The sequence below is a fragment of the Anser cygnoides genome, chromosome 14 (genome assembly GCF_040182565.1).
Source record: "Anser cygnoides isolate HZ-2024a breed goose chromosome 14, Taihu_goose_T2T_genome, whole genome shotgun sequence".
NCBI lineage: Eukaryota > Metazoa > Chordata > Aves > Anseriformes > Anatidae > Anser > Anser cygnoides.
Genome location: NC_089886.1, coordinates 1,478,089 through 1,495,454, shown reverse-complemented (window position 1 = coordinate 1,495,454; position 17,366 = coordinate 1,478,089). Strand labels below are relative to the sequence as shown.

The 17,366-nt window shown below is 50.0% G+C and overlaps 1 protein-coding gene and 1 long non-coding RNA gene across 2 annotated transcripts; one reads left to right on the top strand and one right to left on the bottom strand.

Moving 5' to 3' along the window:
- The first annotated feature begins 5,562 nt into the window (after window positions 1-5,562).
- Window positions 5,563-12,128, top strand: LOC136791895 (uncharacterized). The gene is made up of 3 exons (XR_010834939.1): window positions 5,563-5,658; window positions 10,131-10,268; window positions 10,692-12,128. It is a non-coding gene; the product is annotated as an uncharacterized lncRNA (long non-coding RNA).
- Window positions 5,652-17,194, bottom strand: SPRY4 (sprouty RTK signaling antagonist 4). Its single transcript, XM_048057006.2, has 2 exons — window positions 17,047-17,194; window positions 5,652-6,862 (listed from the first exon to the last, which is right to left on the bottom strand). The coding sequence occupies exon 2, from the start codon at window positions 6,853-6,855 to the stop codon at window positions 5,917-5,919; it is 939 nt and encodes a 312-aa protein (XP_047912963.2). The 5' UTR covers window positions 6,856-6,862; window positions 17,047-17,194; the 3' UTR covers window positions 5,652-5,916.
- Window positions 17,195-17,366: the final 172 nt, after the last annotated feature.

Here is a 17,366-nt window from a genome sequence, read left to right as displayed (position 1 = left end):
CCAGCGGCGTGTGCGTGCGTGGGAGCGGGTGCCCCGAGCGCTGCCCTCGCAGCCCCTGCGCCTGGGAAGCCAGGCCTGAAAGCGAGCTCCTGTGTCAGCCGTGCAGTCAGGCATGTGGAGCTGCTGCCTCTAAAACAACTGTTTTTTTTTTTTTTTTTTTTTTTTTTTTTAAAGACAGGCCAAGCAGACCTTGAATCTCCTACCTCATTTCCATGCAAACACAGCAGAGATGCTCATTAGGGGAGCTGCTCTGAATAATCCCTCTCTCATTTCTCATGGGCGTGCACCTGCGCACCTGCTGGCGTGCGCACGCACGGCGAGAAAATGTCTGTGTAGCTGCAAAGGGATAAAATAAAATCCCTTACTGGAAGAAGGCTGCTCAGCACCAGGGCCACCGCTGGGACACAGGCAGGCGGCTGGGAGCAGGCGGCACGGGAGGGCCGGATCCTGCCCGCTGCTCAGGGGTGCGGGGCGGCCCCAGCCCGAGCCCCAGCCTGCCCGTCGGGCAGCCGATGCCTGCTGCAGCTGCTGGCTTTTCCTGGATCACGCCGCTCCTATTGTTCTTCTCCTTCTTGCAGAGGCTTCTCACCACGGAAAAATGTGTCACGCTCCCCAGCACAAAAACAGGCTCGGGGCTGCCAGTAAACGACAGCCCCACCGTCGGTGCTTTGTTTAGCCTCTGCGAGGAGCCGCGTTATCGCGGGGTTTGTCTGCAAGGATGGATGCGGCTGGAGGATGGGGGTAACTGGAGGATGGGTGGCCCAAAGTCGCTTGGTTGTCTCCCCATCCCACCCTCCCACTGCCCGCAACACCGAGAAACCTCACACGTCCTCAGGGCTTCTTCTTAACCTTGGGAAAATCTCAGCGTATCTATTAAATGCATATCTAAGTGAAATATTTTCAAATGAAATATCAAAATTAGCTTTTTATCTAATTTCTGGAAGTTTCTGCCCATTTTCTCAGAATAAGTGCATTGCTTAATAGGTAGTTTGCATGCTTTGATTCGCCAGAAATTCCCTTTTTGGTCAGAACTCCAACAGCTGTGGTTCCTCTTTGGACCTGCCAGTGAACCACGGAGTCAGTTATTCCCAGCTCTGCGTCTCACTTTGCCATCTTATAACCCGTGCTCATGGTGCTGGAATTGATTTCCTTTGATGGTCAATTATTGAAAATTAATTTGAAAAAAAAGGTGATGATTTTGACTGAAAAAGTATTACTTTTACATCTACCAGTCAAACCAACAAGACGGTGCTGGTCTGCTTCCAGCAGAGACACGGACACTGGGTCGATGTGTTTAAAGCTTGATGTACAAGACTCCAACCAGTGCTGCCAAACTCAAGTTTACATTTACACATCCTGGCTAGGTATTTTTTTAAAAAAAACAAAACCAAAAACTAAACAACACAAAATATAACGAGTTCAGCACCTTTCCCCCATTGCAAACCTTTCGGCATCAGGCGTCACGATGCGTACAGTGCAGTGATTGTCTCTCTATCTGATGCAGTGACTAACGCAACCTTATTTTTCAATAATATTCTTTGAGGCCAGGTAAACCACCCGGGCTACCTGTGTGGATGACACAAATCATGGCGTTTCTCTCAGTGAGTCACAGGCTGAGCTCCACAGCTCATGCAAATGAACAACAGGGAGGGTAACAAATAAAGCAGGCCCTTTATTTTTAGCAGCCTGGCTTGCTGCTGGTGACATGGGAGGCAGCTCTGGAGCTGGCGGGAGGCAGCGTGGCGAGAGCGGGGAAAATCCGTGCCAAGGGGCAGAAAAGGCAGAAGCCTGAAGAAAGGAGGCTCGGGAGGAGTTTCTGCAGCAGAGAGGCAGTGCAGGAGGCACTTTCTAACGCCTGGGGGGATGAGGAGAGCTCTGCACCCCCTGACGCAGACGCACCCAGCCTCACGGCGCGGCAGACCTGGGGGCTGCGAGAGGCTCGCACCACCACGCACGGGCGAGATGCCGTCGGTCCTGGGAAATACAACAGGGCCTGCAGCTCCCTGCCTGTCTTGGAGACTCATAAATGAGGAGGACGACACCTGCCCGAGGCCACCACGTGCTGTCCAAGGCAAGGGCAGGCTGCGGAGGTGGCAGCGGGAGGCTGAGCCCCGCGGGCTTCTCCCTCTGACCCCGTCCCCGTCCGCTGCCGGCCGGACCCGGGGCAGAGCGGAGCCCGCCTCTGGCTGACTGGCACTCAAAGGCACGGGCGCTTCTCCTGGAAACGAGAGCACGGCAGTGGGGAACGGGGCTGAAAGGCTGGGAGAGGCTTTGTAGGACGCGTGTCAGCAAAATCCCTCCACGTATTGGTACCGCTGGCTTTATTTTTCATTTCCAGCTGTGTTTTCAACCCGGGGGTCGAGCTTCAAGCTCTGAAGAAGCAGCGTGACTCCACTGCGAGTTTCTCCATGGTTTGTCAGGGCAGAGGGAAGGAGGGAGGGCAGAGGGCAGAGGGCAGGTTACCCGGGGGCTGGCTGTGCTTGGGGCGCCCCAGCGATGGGGCCGTAGAGCTCAGCGACCCCCGGGGCCATGGGCTACGGGCACTGGGCCCCCGCTGGGCTCGCTGCTCCTTCCATCGCCCCTGCTGTCCGTGCTATCAAAGGACTGATTTGGGGCTGCTCCCTGCTTGTATTTTTAGAAGAATTGCTATCAACATTCATTGGGATATTTTTTTATAGAAAACCACAACAGCCATTTATATATTTAACAATATATATTTATATATATATATAATTTCTAGATCAGTACATTCATCAGTACTTGTTTTTCTTCACAAACAGAAGAACTCTTACAATAGTAGACTTTCTAAAATAAATACTATTAAAATAGAGCTTCAAAATAAATATTCTATACAAAGAAAACCTTCTGTGGTAACTTTTCAGGGTGCACGTGTGGTGGGGGTGGCAACAGGAGGGGGGGGGCCTTTACCAGCGTGGGGAGGGGAGAGGGAGCCCCCGGCGCTGTGGCGGGGCGCGGGCTGCCCCGAGGGGGAACGCCGGTGCCCGGGGAGCTCGGAGGGGATTTGGGGGCTGCTCCTGGTACGCATGGAGCTGCAAAGAGCCACCTGAAGCCCCCGCTGCTGGACGCTGGCTCCCTGGAGCGCCCGCTTCGTGCTCCGGGCCTTCGCTTGCGTGCGCGGGCAGCGCTCACCGAGGCTGCACCCAGCCCTCAGGGACGAGCCGCGGGGCCCCACGCCACGGCCGGGCAGCCATCCTCACGCAGGGGTTCTGCGCTAATTAGAAGCTGTTCGTCAGCTTGGCGGAGCCGCTCGCGTGGCTCCGAGTGCCCCCGTGGCTGCGCCCGCGGGATGTCTCGGGGTGGCAGGAGACCCAAGTACCTTCAGGGGGAGAGGGGGCTCGGGGGCGTTGGGATGGGCGCAGGGAGGGAAATAAAGGCGATATAAAGCCCCACGGCCCCGGGGCAGGGGGGGCAGCGCCAGCCAGCTCCTGCCACCCCCGAGCTGCCCTGTGGCGTGGGGAGCCCGAGGGTCGGGGAGTCACTCTGCTACATTTACCACTGCTCTAACACATCCACTAACGCGTTACAGTCTGCCAGCAAGTGATCGGCTTACATCATAGCAGGATTTATACAGGAAAAGAAACCAACAGAGAACTAGTTTACAGCTATGTACAAGGAAGGGCACAGCAGCGGGAGGCGGCGCGCGCGTACGCGCCTGCAGGCCGGCACCGGGGCGACCGCTCCGACGTTGCGTTTGCTTGCAGGAACCATGCGTCTACACAAAGGGGTTTGCTGTCGCCGATTTTCGGTACGGATCCCCCACGAGTAGCCGAGGACAGAGGGTCGAAATGGCACGAAGCTGAAGGTGGAGGCCGTTTGGGTACTGTGTACACCGCCAGTAGAGGAGGGCATCAGGCAGCTTCCTCTCCTGCTGCGTTTTCTGGCCTGATTGTGTCTTCGGAAAATGATTCCTCTTATTAAATACGTATACCTTATACATTCAACCGGCAGTTCAGCTGTCTGGGGGCTGGTTTTCCTTTTCCCTTTTCCCTTCTCATTTGTGCAAGATAATATGTACAACCCTTGATCCCCACCTGCTTCCTTCTTTCTGGTGTCCCCATATGTTCAACACAAGGATAAACCATAGGAATTGGTATCTGGTAACAGACGTCGTATCCCTTTTCCTGTGATTTATCGCATACAAGCTAGCACGTTATAAATATAAAACCTTTTTTTTTTTTTTAATTTTCCATTCAATAAATATCTACAACTAAACTTAACTAAACCCCAAGTCATTCAGGGTAAATGAATTCTTAAAACAAAAGACACCAGAAGTCCCATCAGCGCGCTCCTGCCAACCCCTACGCAGCAACTGTATTGCAACCAAGCAAATGGGATTCCTGGAAGTGCTACATGAGCTCTGCCTATTGCTTTTCTAATTAGAGATGACATTTCACTGTCACTGCTGTGCATTTACTGAGGAAATTTCCTCTAGTTAAAAAAAAAATAAAGAAAAAGAGAAAAGAGAGATTAGATCAGTTTTCAGCATGCAACAAGTACCTACCTACTTATTACAGTGTTGCATGTTTGGACAAATATTTGTATTTAGCACCTTGGAGTTGTCAAGAGCAAGGGGTTACTGCATCTTCGGGGAGTGCAGAACAGGCCCTAGGATGAGTGCACAGAGCCGATGATATTCACTTACTGAAGACCACGGGCAAATTCTTTAAATACGCTCCCTTCCCTCCCCTGGCTTTCCCTAGCATTTGTTAACACTAAAACAAACATTAAAAGCATTCTCTACACTTAAAAAGACACTTTTGTACAGAGGAGGCAAAAGTAGAACAGCAGCAATAGAAATGGGGGAACGGGATGTAATTCAAGCAGATGCCATTCTTCCCCAGGATGAAAAAAAATAATCTTAATATTTAATAAGCAAAGAAGAGCTTGTTCCAGGAGAGGAGGTACTGGGTTGATATCCTTATAAAAATACATCTACGTGTATCCTACACTTAGGTTTATGTGACATCTTAACGTAGCTCGAGAGCCTCAGAGAAACAAAACCAACACCGAACATCTCAACTTCATGTATTACGCTGAAATCGCCCTCGCTCCAGCATCTGGGGAGCAAGCACACGTGGTGGATGGGAGCTGAAGAAAACCCTTTTGCAGGAGGTTTGTACTGTTGATTAAAATCAATATTCCACTGGCCGAAGCCTGCTGCCGCAGCTAACTGGCGGGCAGAGCAGCACGGTGTTGGCACAACGCGCCGAGCCCCGCCGGCCTTCTGCTTGTACGGCCCCCAGCACACGGGCAGGTGGGTGGGCACCAGCCGGAGCAACGTGCTGAAATGTTGCGAGACCCTTGCACAAACGCACCGCACGTTGACTTCTGGCTCCAACCCTCTGAGGGGGACACAGAAAGCTTTAGGGAAACTCGTTGTGTGCAGCTGGCCCTCCTAACGGCGAGCAGGTGGGGAGAAGGGAGGCGGGAGCGAAGCCGCCACCCTCAGCAGGCTGCTGGTAGCAAATCGGAGGTCTGAGGAGGAGTGAAAACAGGAGCCCCACGCTGAAGGTGAACCCAGTGCAGCTCTCTGCGAACGGGAATGGTATTGCTTGTGGTGACGCCTGCCCGGTGAGCAGTTCATGGTTCCTGTGGTGCGCAGGCAGGGGGGCAGCCGGCCGGCCGAACCGGGAGTCGGTAAGCAGCTGGGCTTTGTGATGGACGTGGATTTTCAGCCTTCGCTCCAAATGATTGAGATTCCTCCTTTGGCCCCATCTAGTTAGATTCTGGCCGGTTCCGAAACCCTGAACGACCCAAAGTGCTTCAGTTTGTGGAAATAGTTGCTTCTGCTTTCTCCGAAGGCAAAAGGCTAACGTTATCCTCAGAACACAGGTTACGAAAAAGACAGAGCTCCACCCGTGGGGCATGTCCCCCCCCTCCCGTCTTCCCGAGTTATCAAAAAGGCTTCTCTGGCCTGCTGGCTTTGCTCTCCGGCAGCGCCTTGCAAATGACACTGTTTGTGTTTTTGCATCTGCATCCGGGCCGGCTCACTTGGTCGTAGCATCGCTGGGACAGCTTGACACAGCCGGTGGCGGGCAGGTAGCAGAGCAAGCAGGGCAGCACCAGGGAGAGGGCGCTCATGAAGGACCAGCGGGCGCAGCAGTTGGAGTGGGAGCAGGAGCAGGGGTGGTCGGCGCACGTGCCCTCGTCGTCCTCGTTGGTGCAGTGGTAGAAGACGCCCTTGACGAGACACATGCAGGTGGAGTAGTTGACCAGGTTCTGTGCCGAGCAGAGGCACTCTTGGTTGCACACCCAGCAGGACGGCAGAGTCCGGGGCAGCGCGCACTCCTTACACTTGCATTTCCCACAGGCTTCGCACAGGAGAAAGTGCTTGTCCAGTTCCTGAGACACGGGCCCCTTCAGGTCCAGGGGTTTGCAGTTAATCGCCTTGGGCTGAATGCGAACCGCTCGGGGCGAGGACTGCTCCGCCACGGGCACCGGGGCCATGTGGTCCAAGAGCCTTTGGTCTGAAGACGTGCTGCTGCTGCTGCTGATGGAGCTGGGGCGCCCACTGAACGAGATCCAGGGGTGGGTGACGTCCTGCTCGCACCGCTGCAGGTGCGGGTTGGTCAAGACCAGTTCATGGGGGCCCCGGGGGCGCTTCTGGGCTGCCAGCTGGGAAGCGGTGGGGTTGTCGGTGTAGTCGTTCTCTATGTGGGTCGTCTTCATTTGGTCAATGGGCAGGATGGTGAGCGGGTGCTGCAGCCTCCCATAGGGGATCCGACTGTCCAGCAAGGGCTGGACCATCACAGAATTGGGGACAACGGTGATGTTGTGGGGAATCCGGGGCTCCATTGATGAAGCAGCCTGATTACTGGTGAAAAATCTGCTCATAAGTGTCCTGGGGGGAGGAGAAGAGACAGAACAGGGGCAGGGGAGAGAAAGAGCGCATCGTTATTGAGATAGTCTGCAACCCCAGTCCAAGCAGGGCTCGCTGCAGTGACTGGTTATCGTTCAGAAGCTCTTATCAAGACTACAGCATGTGGCAAAGGGAGTCAGAGCACTTGCCCAGGTACAAAGTGCATCGCTTTCGTTGCTGCTGCTTTCCTCTCCCTAACCTTGGCCATACATTGCTCCAGCCCTGGTAGGGGTACCGTTACTGCATGCTCTCAAAGTGCTTGTTTATCACTTCTACTGATGGAGAGCACACCTCAGGGTTACCAGTGTATATAAATATGTGCCTGTTTGTCAGCACAATATCCAAAATGAGTTATCTGAGGTCTGGGGATTTTCCCCGACTGACCTTGGTCTCTATCATGATGCAAAAGGGTGACCTGTAGGAGTGTTGGCCGGCTACAGAAACGCTTTGGAGAGCGGGACAAAGCGCCTGAATCTGCCTGGGGGAGGATGGCTTGGCTTTGGTGAGGAAGTGTCCCGTCTCCATCGGGAGCTGTTGGTTTAAAAGCCTGCTTTCATCCCTCCTGCGGGAGGTGGAAGTTCTCGCTTAGCAGCTTGTCTGCTCGCAAAGCAGCGTGAGAGCGGATGGGGACGGATTACGGGGAGAGCACGCGCACAGGTCAGACTGGCTCTCGGGAGCTGATATGTCACCTCACGCAGGTAATTAGGCTCCCTCCTTCAACACGCTAAGTGGACTAATATTTAGTTTAAGTGCTGTTTACTGGCTGTGCTAGCTAAGCCATCTATTGCTGCAGTTTCTAGTTTCATTGAAAGAGTGCAATTTATACTGGAGTAGATCCAAAGATTCAACAGCAGCGTAGGACAAGAAACCACAGGAAGTAACTAAACTTAAATCAAAGAACGGAAACTACTTGGTTCAAATTTAGAAAGTGCACATTGTTTTCTAGTAGATGTGCCATTTCCTTGCTGAGTGACCTTTATTCATAAATAATATAATGTTGGAGATCAGTATAAAGAAGTGGTGAGTACAGCTTCAGAGCAAGTTGCAGGAGGGGGAAAAGCTTCTGGTATCAAGAAAAAGGAAACAGGGAACTGCTGAAGACATTTCCAGTTCTTTGTGTTCAGGCAAATAAATTAACCTTTTCCAACAGCATGAAAGATTTTAATATTACAGCAGACTGAAAAGACTGAAAAAAGTCAGGAAAAAACTGCATCTGATTACAACAATTAAAGTCACACATGAGAAATGTGTGCGTGAGAGTAAACATATGTGCTGCTCCTATATGAGCACATCCCCACAACTTTAACGCAGTTACAGAAACTGGAGCATGAGCTAATTATGCATTTTTGGAAGGAGAAAGAGAAGTACATTTTTGCCCACTTAAAAATGTTACTAGAGTCCACCGTTGTATTTGTAAATTGTTGCTGTGATAGATCGCTTGGCATTTGAGGGGCTGAAAATCTGCCAGTTCCTCCGAGATCGATAGGAGACGGAGCTCAGGCGGGGGACCTGGGGGCCGGAGCCGCGGTCAGCGCAGCGCAAGCCTCCTCTGGGACGCCAGCATTGCATCCTGCCCACCGTGCTGCACAGGCTGAGCAGAAACAAGGGCTTTATCTATCAGTAATGGCGATTACTGTCATGCAGTCCTGATGCTGTTACTCCTCACTAGTTAAAATTCTCTGCTGGGTCTTAGTCATTCATCCAAATTTTTTTTTTATTTCATTATTCATAGCTCATTGACACCCTGGCTCTAGAAACAAGAGTTCTTAAAGCATCCATTTCCTAATTACTGCATTTCAGAAGTAAAAATAAGCAATGATCCTGACAACTGTGGGGCATGCAGAGAAAAAAAAAGATTTATTTTGTACATCAGAATCCAGTGTCATGATAAAAAAAAAAAAATACTTGCTGCAAGTCAGAGCTTAGCAAAATAGTTCATTCTGCATTGGCTAGGTGTTATGTTTGCAGGAAGACTTCGATCTCACAGCTGATTTTTTTTTTTTTTCCTCCCAAGAAGAGAGGCAGCTGTTCTGGCTGCTGAGAGACAGTGCAGCAGAGCTGGTGTCAGCTGGGAGGTAGCAGAAGGAAATGGTGGCACGCTGAACGGGGTGCCATGCCCGTCTGTCTGTCTGGCCTTTCTGTCACTGGCAGCGCTGCTGCCTTACTGCTCCGTAATTTGTAAATCACCTCTGGCATGTGGCTCCGTGCCCTGGTCCCAATTCAGTCTCACTTGCTATCAAGTCTCTGGAGTCTGGTCCCTTTGCAGGAGGTTCAGGCTGGATCTGTAGATCATGACTTACTTTAAGGCACCGCATGCCAGCGTTGAGCAGAGCTGTTTACCCCCAAGGCAGTGTCCACTGCCTCTGTCAACGGAAAGGATCTGATCTGATGCTGATTTTCCCCAGACAGCAGCTCTGGCCCTTGGCAGGGCAGTGGAAGCGCCCTGTAGCGCTCGGGGGCTCTGCCTGGGGTGGGAGCACAGCAGCAGCGGTGGCTCAGGGTGGCTTTCCATCAGCCCTGGGGCCGCACGGTCAGCGATGGCATCACACGGGAGGTGGGTCATTGGGTTAACCCGCAGGAAGATCATAGCCACAGGTAGCAAGCATGCGACCCCTAAAACCCCCAAACCTGGCAGTGCTCGGTGCTCAGACATGGCCATATGCAGGCATACGTTAAAAGAGGGCTTAACTGAGGTAATGCTAATCAGGATTTCTGAGTTAATTATCACAGAAAAGAGATGAACCCTGGACTAAGAACCACGCTTTAGGTTAGTTAACGTTGAAAATTATTCATCATCTTTTTTTGTTATAATACTGCTCTGAATTGTCCTTCTATCAGGCAAACTCATGCTGCAGAGCATGGGGAACGAAGCACTGACACTGCAACCAAAGCCCAAATTCCTGCTGCAACCAGTTAAGGGAGACATTAAAGCAGGGGCAGACCCTGCAGATATTTGGGCGCAGGATCTCCTTGGGTAAAACCTCTGGAGCCAGATAAGACCCAGCTGTCCCAGTTCCCAGACCCCTGCTCCAGACAATGTCCCTTACTGCAGATCACCTTCAAAATACCGCAGGTTCACACCCCACCAGGGTTTGGTCCCTTAGCTTCTGCCCTGCCTTCTCACTCCTGAGCAGAGCCTTTCCAGTTAACTGCTCGCACTTTGTGAGCTACGCTTAAGCAAGGCAAATTTCTGATATTTATGGAATTTTCCAATTTTCTACATTGCTGCTGATGGTTTTGTCGCCAAAAGTTTCAGTGGCGCAGTGAGATTGCTGGTGACAGATCCAGGACAAACATCTCCAGTGCTGAACTCGAGCGTGAGCCGGGTGCCGTTGGTTCTACGAGGAGGCTCTGCCCTGCTGGGATCTGCCTGACGAGAACAATGACGGTAATTTATGGTGCATTTGCTTTGGGTTTTTGCATCTGTGTGCTTCCCCTGGCACACGCCTTAAGCATGTCTTTCCCTGAGCTGTCTCTGCTTTAAACTCGATGTCTGCATTGGCCAACCTTACTGAGAGCCTCCAGCAGGCTGACCTGTGAGAAATCTGTGCCACAGCGAAGGGCAGGGGGTGCTGCGTTTGTGTGGCAGGAGTGGGTCCTTCTCTCCCGGCAGAAGAGAGGGATTCATCCCACGAAGCTCTCAGGTTCAGGACTTGTGCTGGAGCAGGAGCAAGTCAAGAAGCAGACTGCTCCCATGAATTCTTGCAGGCTGAGGTGTGCCTGCCACGGTGCGTTCACGCATCCTGATGACTTCCCTGGAAGACCCCAGAGACATCAGAACTTGGCCTTTTTTGGTTATTGTGCTCCCCAGGGGGAAAAACGCAGCTGCAACCGGTCTGAAACAGTTCCAGGACGACTGAACAACACATCAAGCCATCCTCTGAAAGGCAATCAGCTCGCGGGGAGACAGAAGGATACAGGATCCTCCTGTGGAGCCAGGAGGGATGATGTGCACTCATTCTTGTTTCAGAGGTGGACGTGGTGCCCTCCCTCACCTCCTCACTAGCGCTTGTCAGGCAGGATGACACTGCTGCACACCGTGACTTCGGTGCCTTGGTCTGCAGCCTCTGTTGCAGCCACATCTCCGGTCCAAATGGTGGTTGGGGTGACCTGGCACAACTTCAGACCTTGAACGAGGGTGCCCTCCTGCCTCCCCCATCTCTCCCCCTTACGCGAGGCCCTGAAGCTGCCTGGTGAAGTCCTCAGGCTAACTGGGAAGGGGCTGGGTACAAGAGACGAGCTGCAAATGCCAGAGCCCTTAAGGATGAAGGGTTCTGCTCCGGCTCACCTGCCGGGATGAGGCAGGCCTGGATTTTGTGAAGGCAGTGTTGTGAACAGATCTGCTCCTTCGGGCAGTGTCAGTTAGGCACCGCTCGTGGATACTGAATTAATTGCTCAGATTGAACAGATTTAATATAATGAGGTGTGCCATTTACAACTGTAGGTTCAGGAAAACAAAAAGAAAAATAGGAGAAGAAATAAAGTGGAATAGGAGATTTAAGATACTTAAGCACCGTACCTTCACAAAAGCTATGAAACTTTCTGTAATGCCTTTGTAACACACTGTACTAATTCAGTCCAACTGAAAATTGCATTTTAATTCTGAGGAAAAAAGTGCCATACACAATACTTGTAAACAAAACCACTTAATCTTTGATCATCAGTAATTACAATATTATAGCATTAACATGGGCACAAATTCACTGGATGCATTTGTACAGGCAATTTTCTGAAAGTAGTCAATAGGAAGGAAAACTCATGAGTATGTTCTTGCGTTGGGATTTATTCATTCTTTAGAGGCAGGTGAAACAACGAAGCTCTTTTCAAAGCAGAAATGTCAACAAAATCCCATGTAGAGAAAATTTCTCTTCCCCCATGCCATCCAGGGACTGTATGGCTGCTCACCACATGCAATTTTGAAGTCAAAATATATTCCCTTCCAAGGGAACTATGTTGGATTTGAAGACTCAAGTCCATAAATGTGCTGTAGTTTGTTTCATCCCTTCATCTAGGTATTGCCAATTTAAAATTACTATTATACAAGATAATTACAAATCCTAAAGTTGTAGGAAACCAACTGTTATTTTAAAGTGTTCGGGTATTTTTTCAGACTCAAAAGTTTTGTAAGATTCTTTAGTCATATGAAGTTAAAACAGAAGTGATCTTATGTTTTAATAGGATTTTGGACTTGCCTGCATAATTTTTATAGAAAGCTACATCCTTGTGGGCAATTCAGTGAGAAAGCCATATAAACCCACAGGAAAGCTCATGCACATTAATGTCTTCAGAACAATTTCTGCAGTTGAAAGCAATAAGGTTCTAGTGTTTTTATTCTCAAAGTAGAGTTGGATAACTTGTCTTCCAGCTACTGAAAAACAAAATGGACCTTGGATTAAATATTTAATGAGTGCAGACGCGCATAATATTCATAACTGTTCCTATTACCTATTAGTTACTAGTTTTAATATGTTCTCTCTCATACGTTTAACAGCTCTCTAGATGTGTGCAGTAACAAATAATGAGAGTAAAGAACTCTGGTGTCCCATGCCCTGCATGGGAGCAATCCCGCTAAACCAGGCCCTGGAAGGCACCCGTGTGATCCTGAAACATCCCCAGTGCCCCCAGCCAGCTGAAGTCAGCAGGAAAGTGGGGCAGCCCGCTGCCGTGCCCCACCTCCTGCCCAGCCAGCACCACGTGCAGAGCATCCCAGTTCAGCCCCAGCCACCTCTGAAAGCTGCAGAAATGCTCACCAAGCAGATGCTCGTGTGCCTGCACCTGAACCCGGCCTTAAGCCTCAGAGAAAAGAAAGGCCAAACGTGCTGCCTGGGGTCTATTTGCTAACAGGGGGACCGCCGTTATGATCAGGGAAGTAGTGCAGCAACTGAAAACTCCTTCTGTACTTTATAAGCTGCGAGTACTGAATCAGGGGCACTTTGCTTCTTTCTGATGCATTTAAGCCTTAACGACCCCTCACGTGCAGCCTGTCCCTTCCCTTGTGTCCGGTTGGCACCAGCAGCACAGAGCTCCTCACCTCACCGAACCGGGATTTCTGCTGGGATTGCTGGCACTGGGTCATCCCGTGCACCTTTGTACCACGGCTCCTGCCCCTCTTCTGAGCCTGGCCCTTTGTCCTGTGTGGCTGGGAGCAGCTGAGCCCGCAGGGTCTGCACGGCACTGCCCAGAGCCCCGGGGACACCTTGCCCTGCCGACATCGGGGGGGAGGTAACGGCACCCAGAGAGCTTTCTGCTTCCTTGCCATAACTAGCGAAACATTTTCAGCATAGTAAAACAAACTTGACTTTTCAGTAAGAATTTGTATCGCTATTTTCCAAGAATTTTCCAAAGAGTGAAGCATCGCAAGCTTTTGTGAGGTAGGGATGGAGAAATTGCCCCAGAGAAACGAGGCCAAATCCTGGCGACGTCAGGGGGAGCCTTGCAGGGGCCGTGGTAAGGCCAGGGCTGCCCACCTGCAGCTTTGCTTTGCTCGGTGGTGGTGAGGAGACACCAGAGCTCTTGGAGTCTTGTCACTTGGCAGCTGCATCGCACCTCCTCTTGGCTACCGTGATCCTAGACCTGCTATCATCCACACAAAAGCTGAATTTCCTTCTCAGGGAGAAGTCACAGTCACCTAATTAAGATTAAAATATTTGTCGTAATGGTAGCAGTAAATGTACTGTAGAAATGTGCTCATTTTCTTTGCTCCACAGGATGCGTGAATTTCTGAGGCAATGGGGCAAAAGGAAGAAAAATCAAAAAAGCAACAATGTCTTTGTAGACATACCAGAATACAAAGAAGCTATCAGAATTGAAATCAATACACTTGAAGCAGTGCAGTGCCAAGGGAGGCCATATATTCCAAGGCCTGTGCAAGTCGGCACCACTCAGAATCGGTGGTAAGCCATGTAAAACAGTTGCTCCTCTAATTTATCACTACTTTTATAACAACCATGACTGTATTCTCTCTCTTCTGTCACGGTTTGGTTATACAGTCTAGAAAAACTTGTCTTGAAAGAGTTTATCCCGGCTGCACGCAGGGCTTTTGGGCAGCACAGACGCCTCCTGCCCCCATCGGCTCCCCAGTCCCCAGCTCCTGGCCGAAGCTAGGTGGGGAAGGGGGAAACGCCTCGGGTGTGCTGACAGCAGAGCCAGGACATGTGGCCCCAGAGCTATCCTTGATAGCAAGGAGGACTTGCAACGGGGGATCTGCAGGGCCTGGCAGACCAGCGGTGCGGGTGGGTCCGGCCAAGCCTGGTCCTGGGCAAGTGCCTGGGGAGGCCACACGCAGAGGGACGGTCCTCGTCCCGGCCGAGGGGCTGCTGGTGAGGGGACAAAGTCTGCCGCTGCCTTTGTGTGGCGTTGAGGACATCCTCTTACCCAGACCGGCAGTGACAAGGGACACGCTGCTGCCGCCTGAAGTCAGAAGGTTCAATAAAAGCTTTTAATGAAGGAAGACTACACCTCCGAGTTGGAGGAGGCCCCATCGTAAGCACATCTTAAATGTGTGATTAAGAATCATATATAATGTTGGAGTTCATTAAGACTCAGTTAGGCTGTCTGAATTTTGAGTTAAGCTGTGAATTCTCAAAAAAAAAAAAAAAAGGGAAAAAGCTCCTTTCCACGAAGTGCATTAATATTAACAAAATATTTGTGTTGATTCTTTTTGTTCCCCTCCTTATCAGCCTTATCTGTCTAAGAAAGGCTAGAATTTTCTCTACAAGTAATAAGGAAAAAAAAATAGAAAGCTTATTAGGGAAACCTGCCATTTTTAAAACGAGACACTAAATTCTTGCCAGAGCTTGGAAATTCAGAAGCTGGGAAATGAGACCCGTTGACTTCCAAGAAGCTGTCTCTGTCCAGCTAAAGGCTGTTCCTATGGTGTGAGTGAATAAAGCACATTTTGGCCCATGAACATTCAGATCTCTAGGGACTCAAATTTCTTAGTCAAGGCCTTTTACTGGATAAGAACACTTATTTTAAGGCCAGAAAACTAAGCTCAGATATAATCTATTAAGCTAATGGTACTAAATGATGACCATATTAGAAGGATTTTACATTATCTGACGGAAATATGTTGTATTGGATTTAAAAAGAATAAACAAACAACATTGTGACAAAATGACTTTGCTTCTAAAAAGGCAATTGTAAGTACTGGGCTGAATTTGGAAAACTGTACAGCAATATGACTAATGAACTTTTTGCTTTTACAGTTAGTATTTGGAAAACTATCAGAACTGTGAATTAATTATTGCTGTAGTATTGCAAGGGTGGCAAATTTCATTTCACTGAAGTCCGATTACAGCTTTATTTGTGAGGTGGTGGTGGGGAGATTGCTTTTTGAGATGTAGCATTTCCCAGTATGATCCGGGAATTAGTCATGATTCCATGAAAACAGCTTTTGTTTTGCTGTTTCAGGAGGAGAACAAATAATTTCTCCCCTGCACATACCTCACAGAGAATTTCAAAAGGACTGCAGTATTCAGAAATAGTCCTTTTAATTTTATAATACCAATATAGAGTCCCTTCTAGCAACAGAAACACAGTAGCCCATGGAAAATGGCACATTTATCAATGAGACATCCCCAGTGGGGTTCCAATAACTGAGAACAGCCCCTCCTCCTGCTATCATTCATTTTTATATGGAGAAGGGGGAAGCTAGTCATCAAGATCATTGTGATTCAGTGCACAAATTGTAGCTTTATTCTTCAACCCAAAATAAAGAGAGAGGGAGGAAGTCTTAATATTGGGAAAGCTGGGTTTTTCTTCACTTAATTAAACAACAATTCCTAAGCTGGTTTTCTGACATATTGTACCCTTTGCATGGTTTGGAAGAAAGGGAGCAGCTAAAGAAGTTTTAAAGAATCTAGAACATGCCTTTTCTACTCTGGACTAACCAGTGATGTTCTTCATTTTTTTCTGCTTTTATCTCCTACACCCTTTAAAGAAAAAGTTGGATTTATAAGGGATTTAAATGAAGAAATCAAACCCATCTCTTGGTCACTTCAGGAAAAAGCGTGAAGCCTTTTCCTCCTGCTGATTAATGCTGATATTCATTTGCACTGCCATTTCCAAGGTCTGCATTTCCAGCCCTGCTTTCCTCTAAGACCTTTGTGCCTTTTATATGCCCCTGTCTGTTTTTTCCATTCCCCTTCTGATAATGAATTTTCAGAACATGTCGTCTCTAGGCTTGTCTTTCTCCTGTGACGCCAGGACTGGTACCAGAAAATAAAATCCTGGCTTATCTTTGCTACGCAGTTGGGAGAGAAGAGCAACCAAGACAGGTTTTTCCCACAATATATAATATATTTCATATATCTGTATGAAATTATTCTAGACACACATTTTTATTGCTACTAGCCTTTAAAATATATAATCCATCCAGATTTAAAACTGAAGCAACCAAGTGTACAGCAAGACAGGGAACAGAACAGCGATGAAATAAAGCAGTAAGGCCAAAAACATCAAAAAAAAAAAAAATACAGATGTATGAAATAAAATGCTAAAGAGCAAAGGTCGTGCAGGAAAGATCTGACACACCAGTGGCTGATCTCTGAAGTGTCCTATTATGGAGACAGCTCAGAACTACTTGACACTAGCAAGACGTATGGCTTTGGAAAAGAGAGAAAATATGTAAAATCAGCGCTCTTATTCCAAAGTAAGAAATACCCAGTTCTTCTTTGTCAGCCCAGGTGACCATACGTTTCTGATCCCTTGCGGAGAAAGAAGAAGAAGACATCCCTCCAGCAGAAAGAGGAGCCTCGTTCTGTTATAAAAGCCCTGCGAATAATCCCGACGCAAGTGTGGCAAAACCTGCCTGCCATATACGTACATCAAATGCAGATGTTGAAAGGACGTAGAAGAGAGGCATAAATAAGAATTACAGGCACACAAACGCGAATTCTGAAGGAAGCCGGAGATTTCCCCAGAACGCCAAGTCTCCTCTAGGTTGCGAGGCACCAGCAGCCATCTACTACTCCGCACGACCGCAGATAACTGCTGCTGGAGAAGTCACCGCGCGAAACGCGCTCCTGAGCTTGCCTTGCAGCAAGGGGACAGGCGAACGCACGCAGCCGGAGCGCACGGCTTCCCCTCGGGGAGCTGCTCGGGGAGCTGCCCGCCTCGCCCAGCCCAGCCCAGCCCAGCCGAGCCCCCGCGGGGCGCGGACCTACCGGCAGCAGCGCGCCCAGCACCATCGCCCGGCCGGGGCCCGCGGCAGGGACCTGCGAGCGCCGCTGTCAGCGGCTGCCCCGCTCCGCCGCCGTGCCGCAACAGCCGCTGCCTGGGAAAATGGCTATTTTATGAATGGGAGGGCAGCGCGCCCCTCTGCGCAGGCGCGGCCTCGCGGCTCTATGAATGGGTGGGCACCGGGGCGCCACGGCGCATGCTCGGCTCCCTTTTATGAATGGGGCCGGCGAGGCGCTCGCGGCGGCTTGCGGCGGCCGGGCACGGCCGTGGCCCGCTGCGGTTTGCTTTTATGAATGGAGGGCAG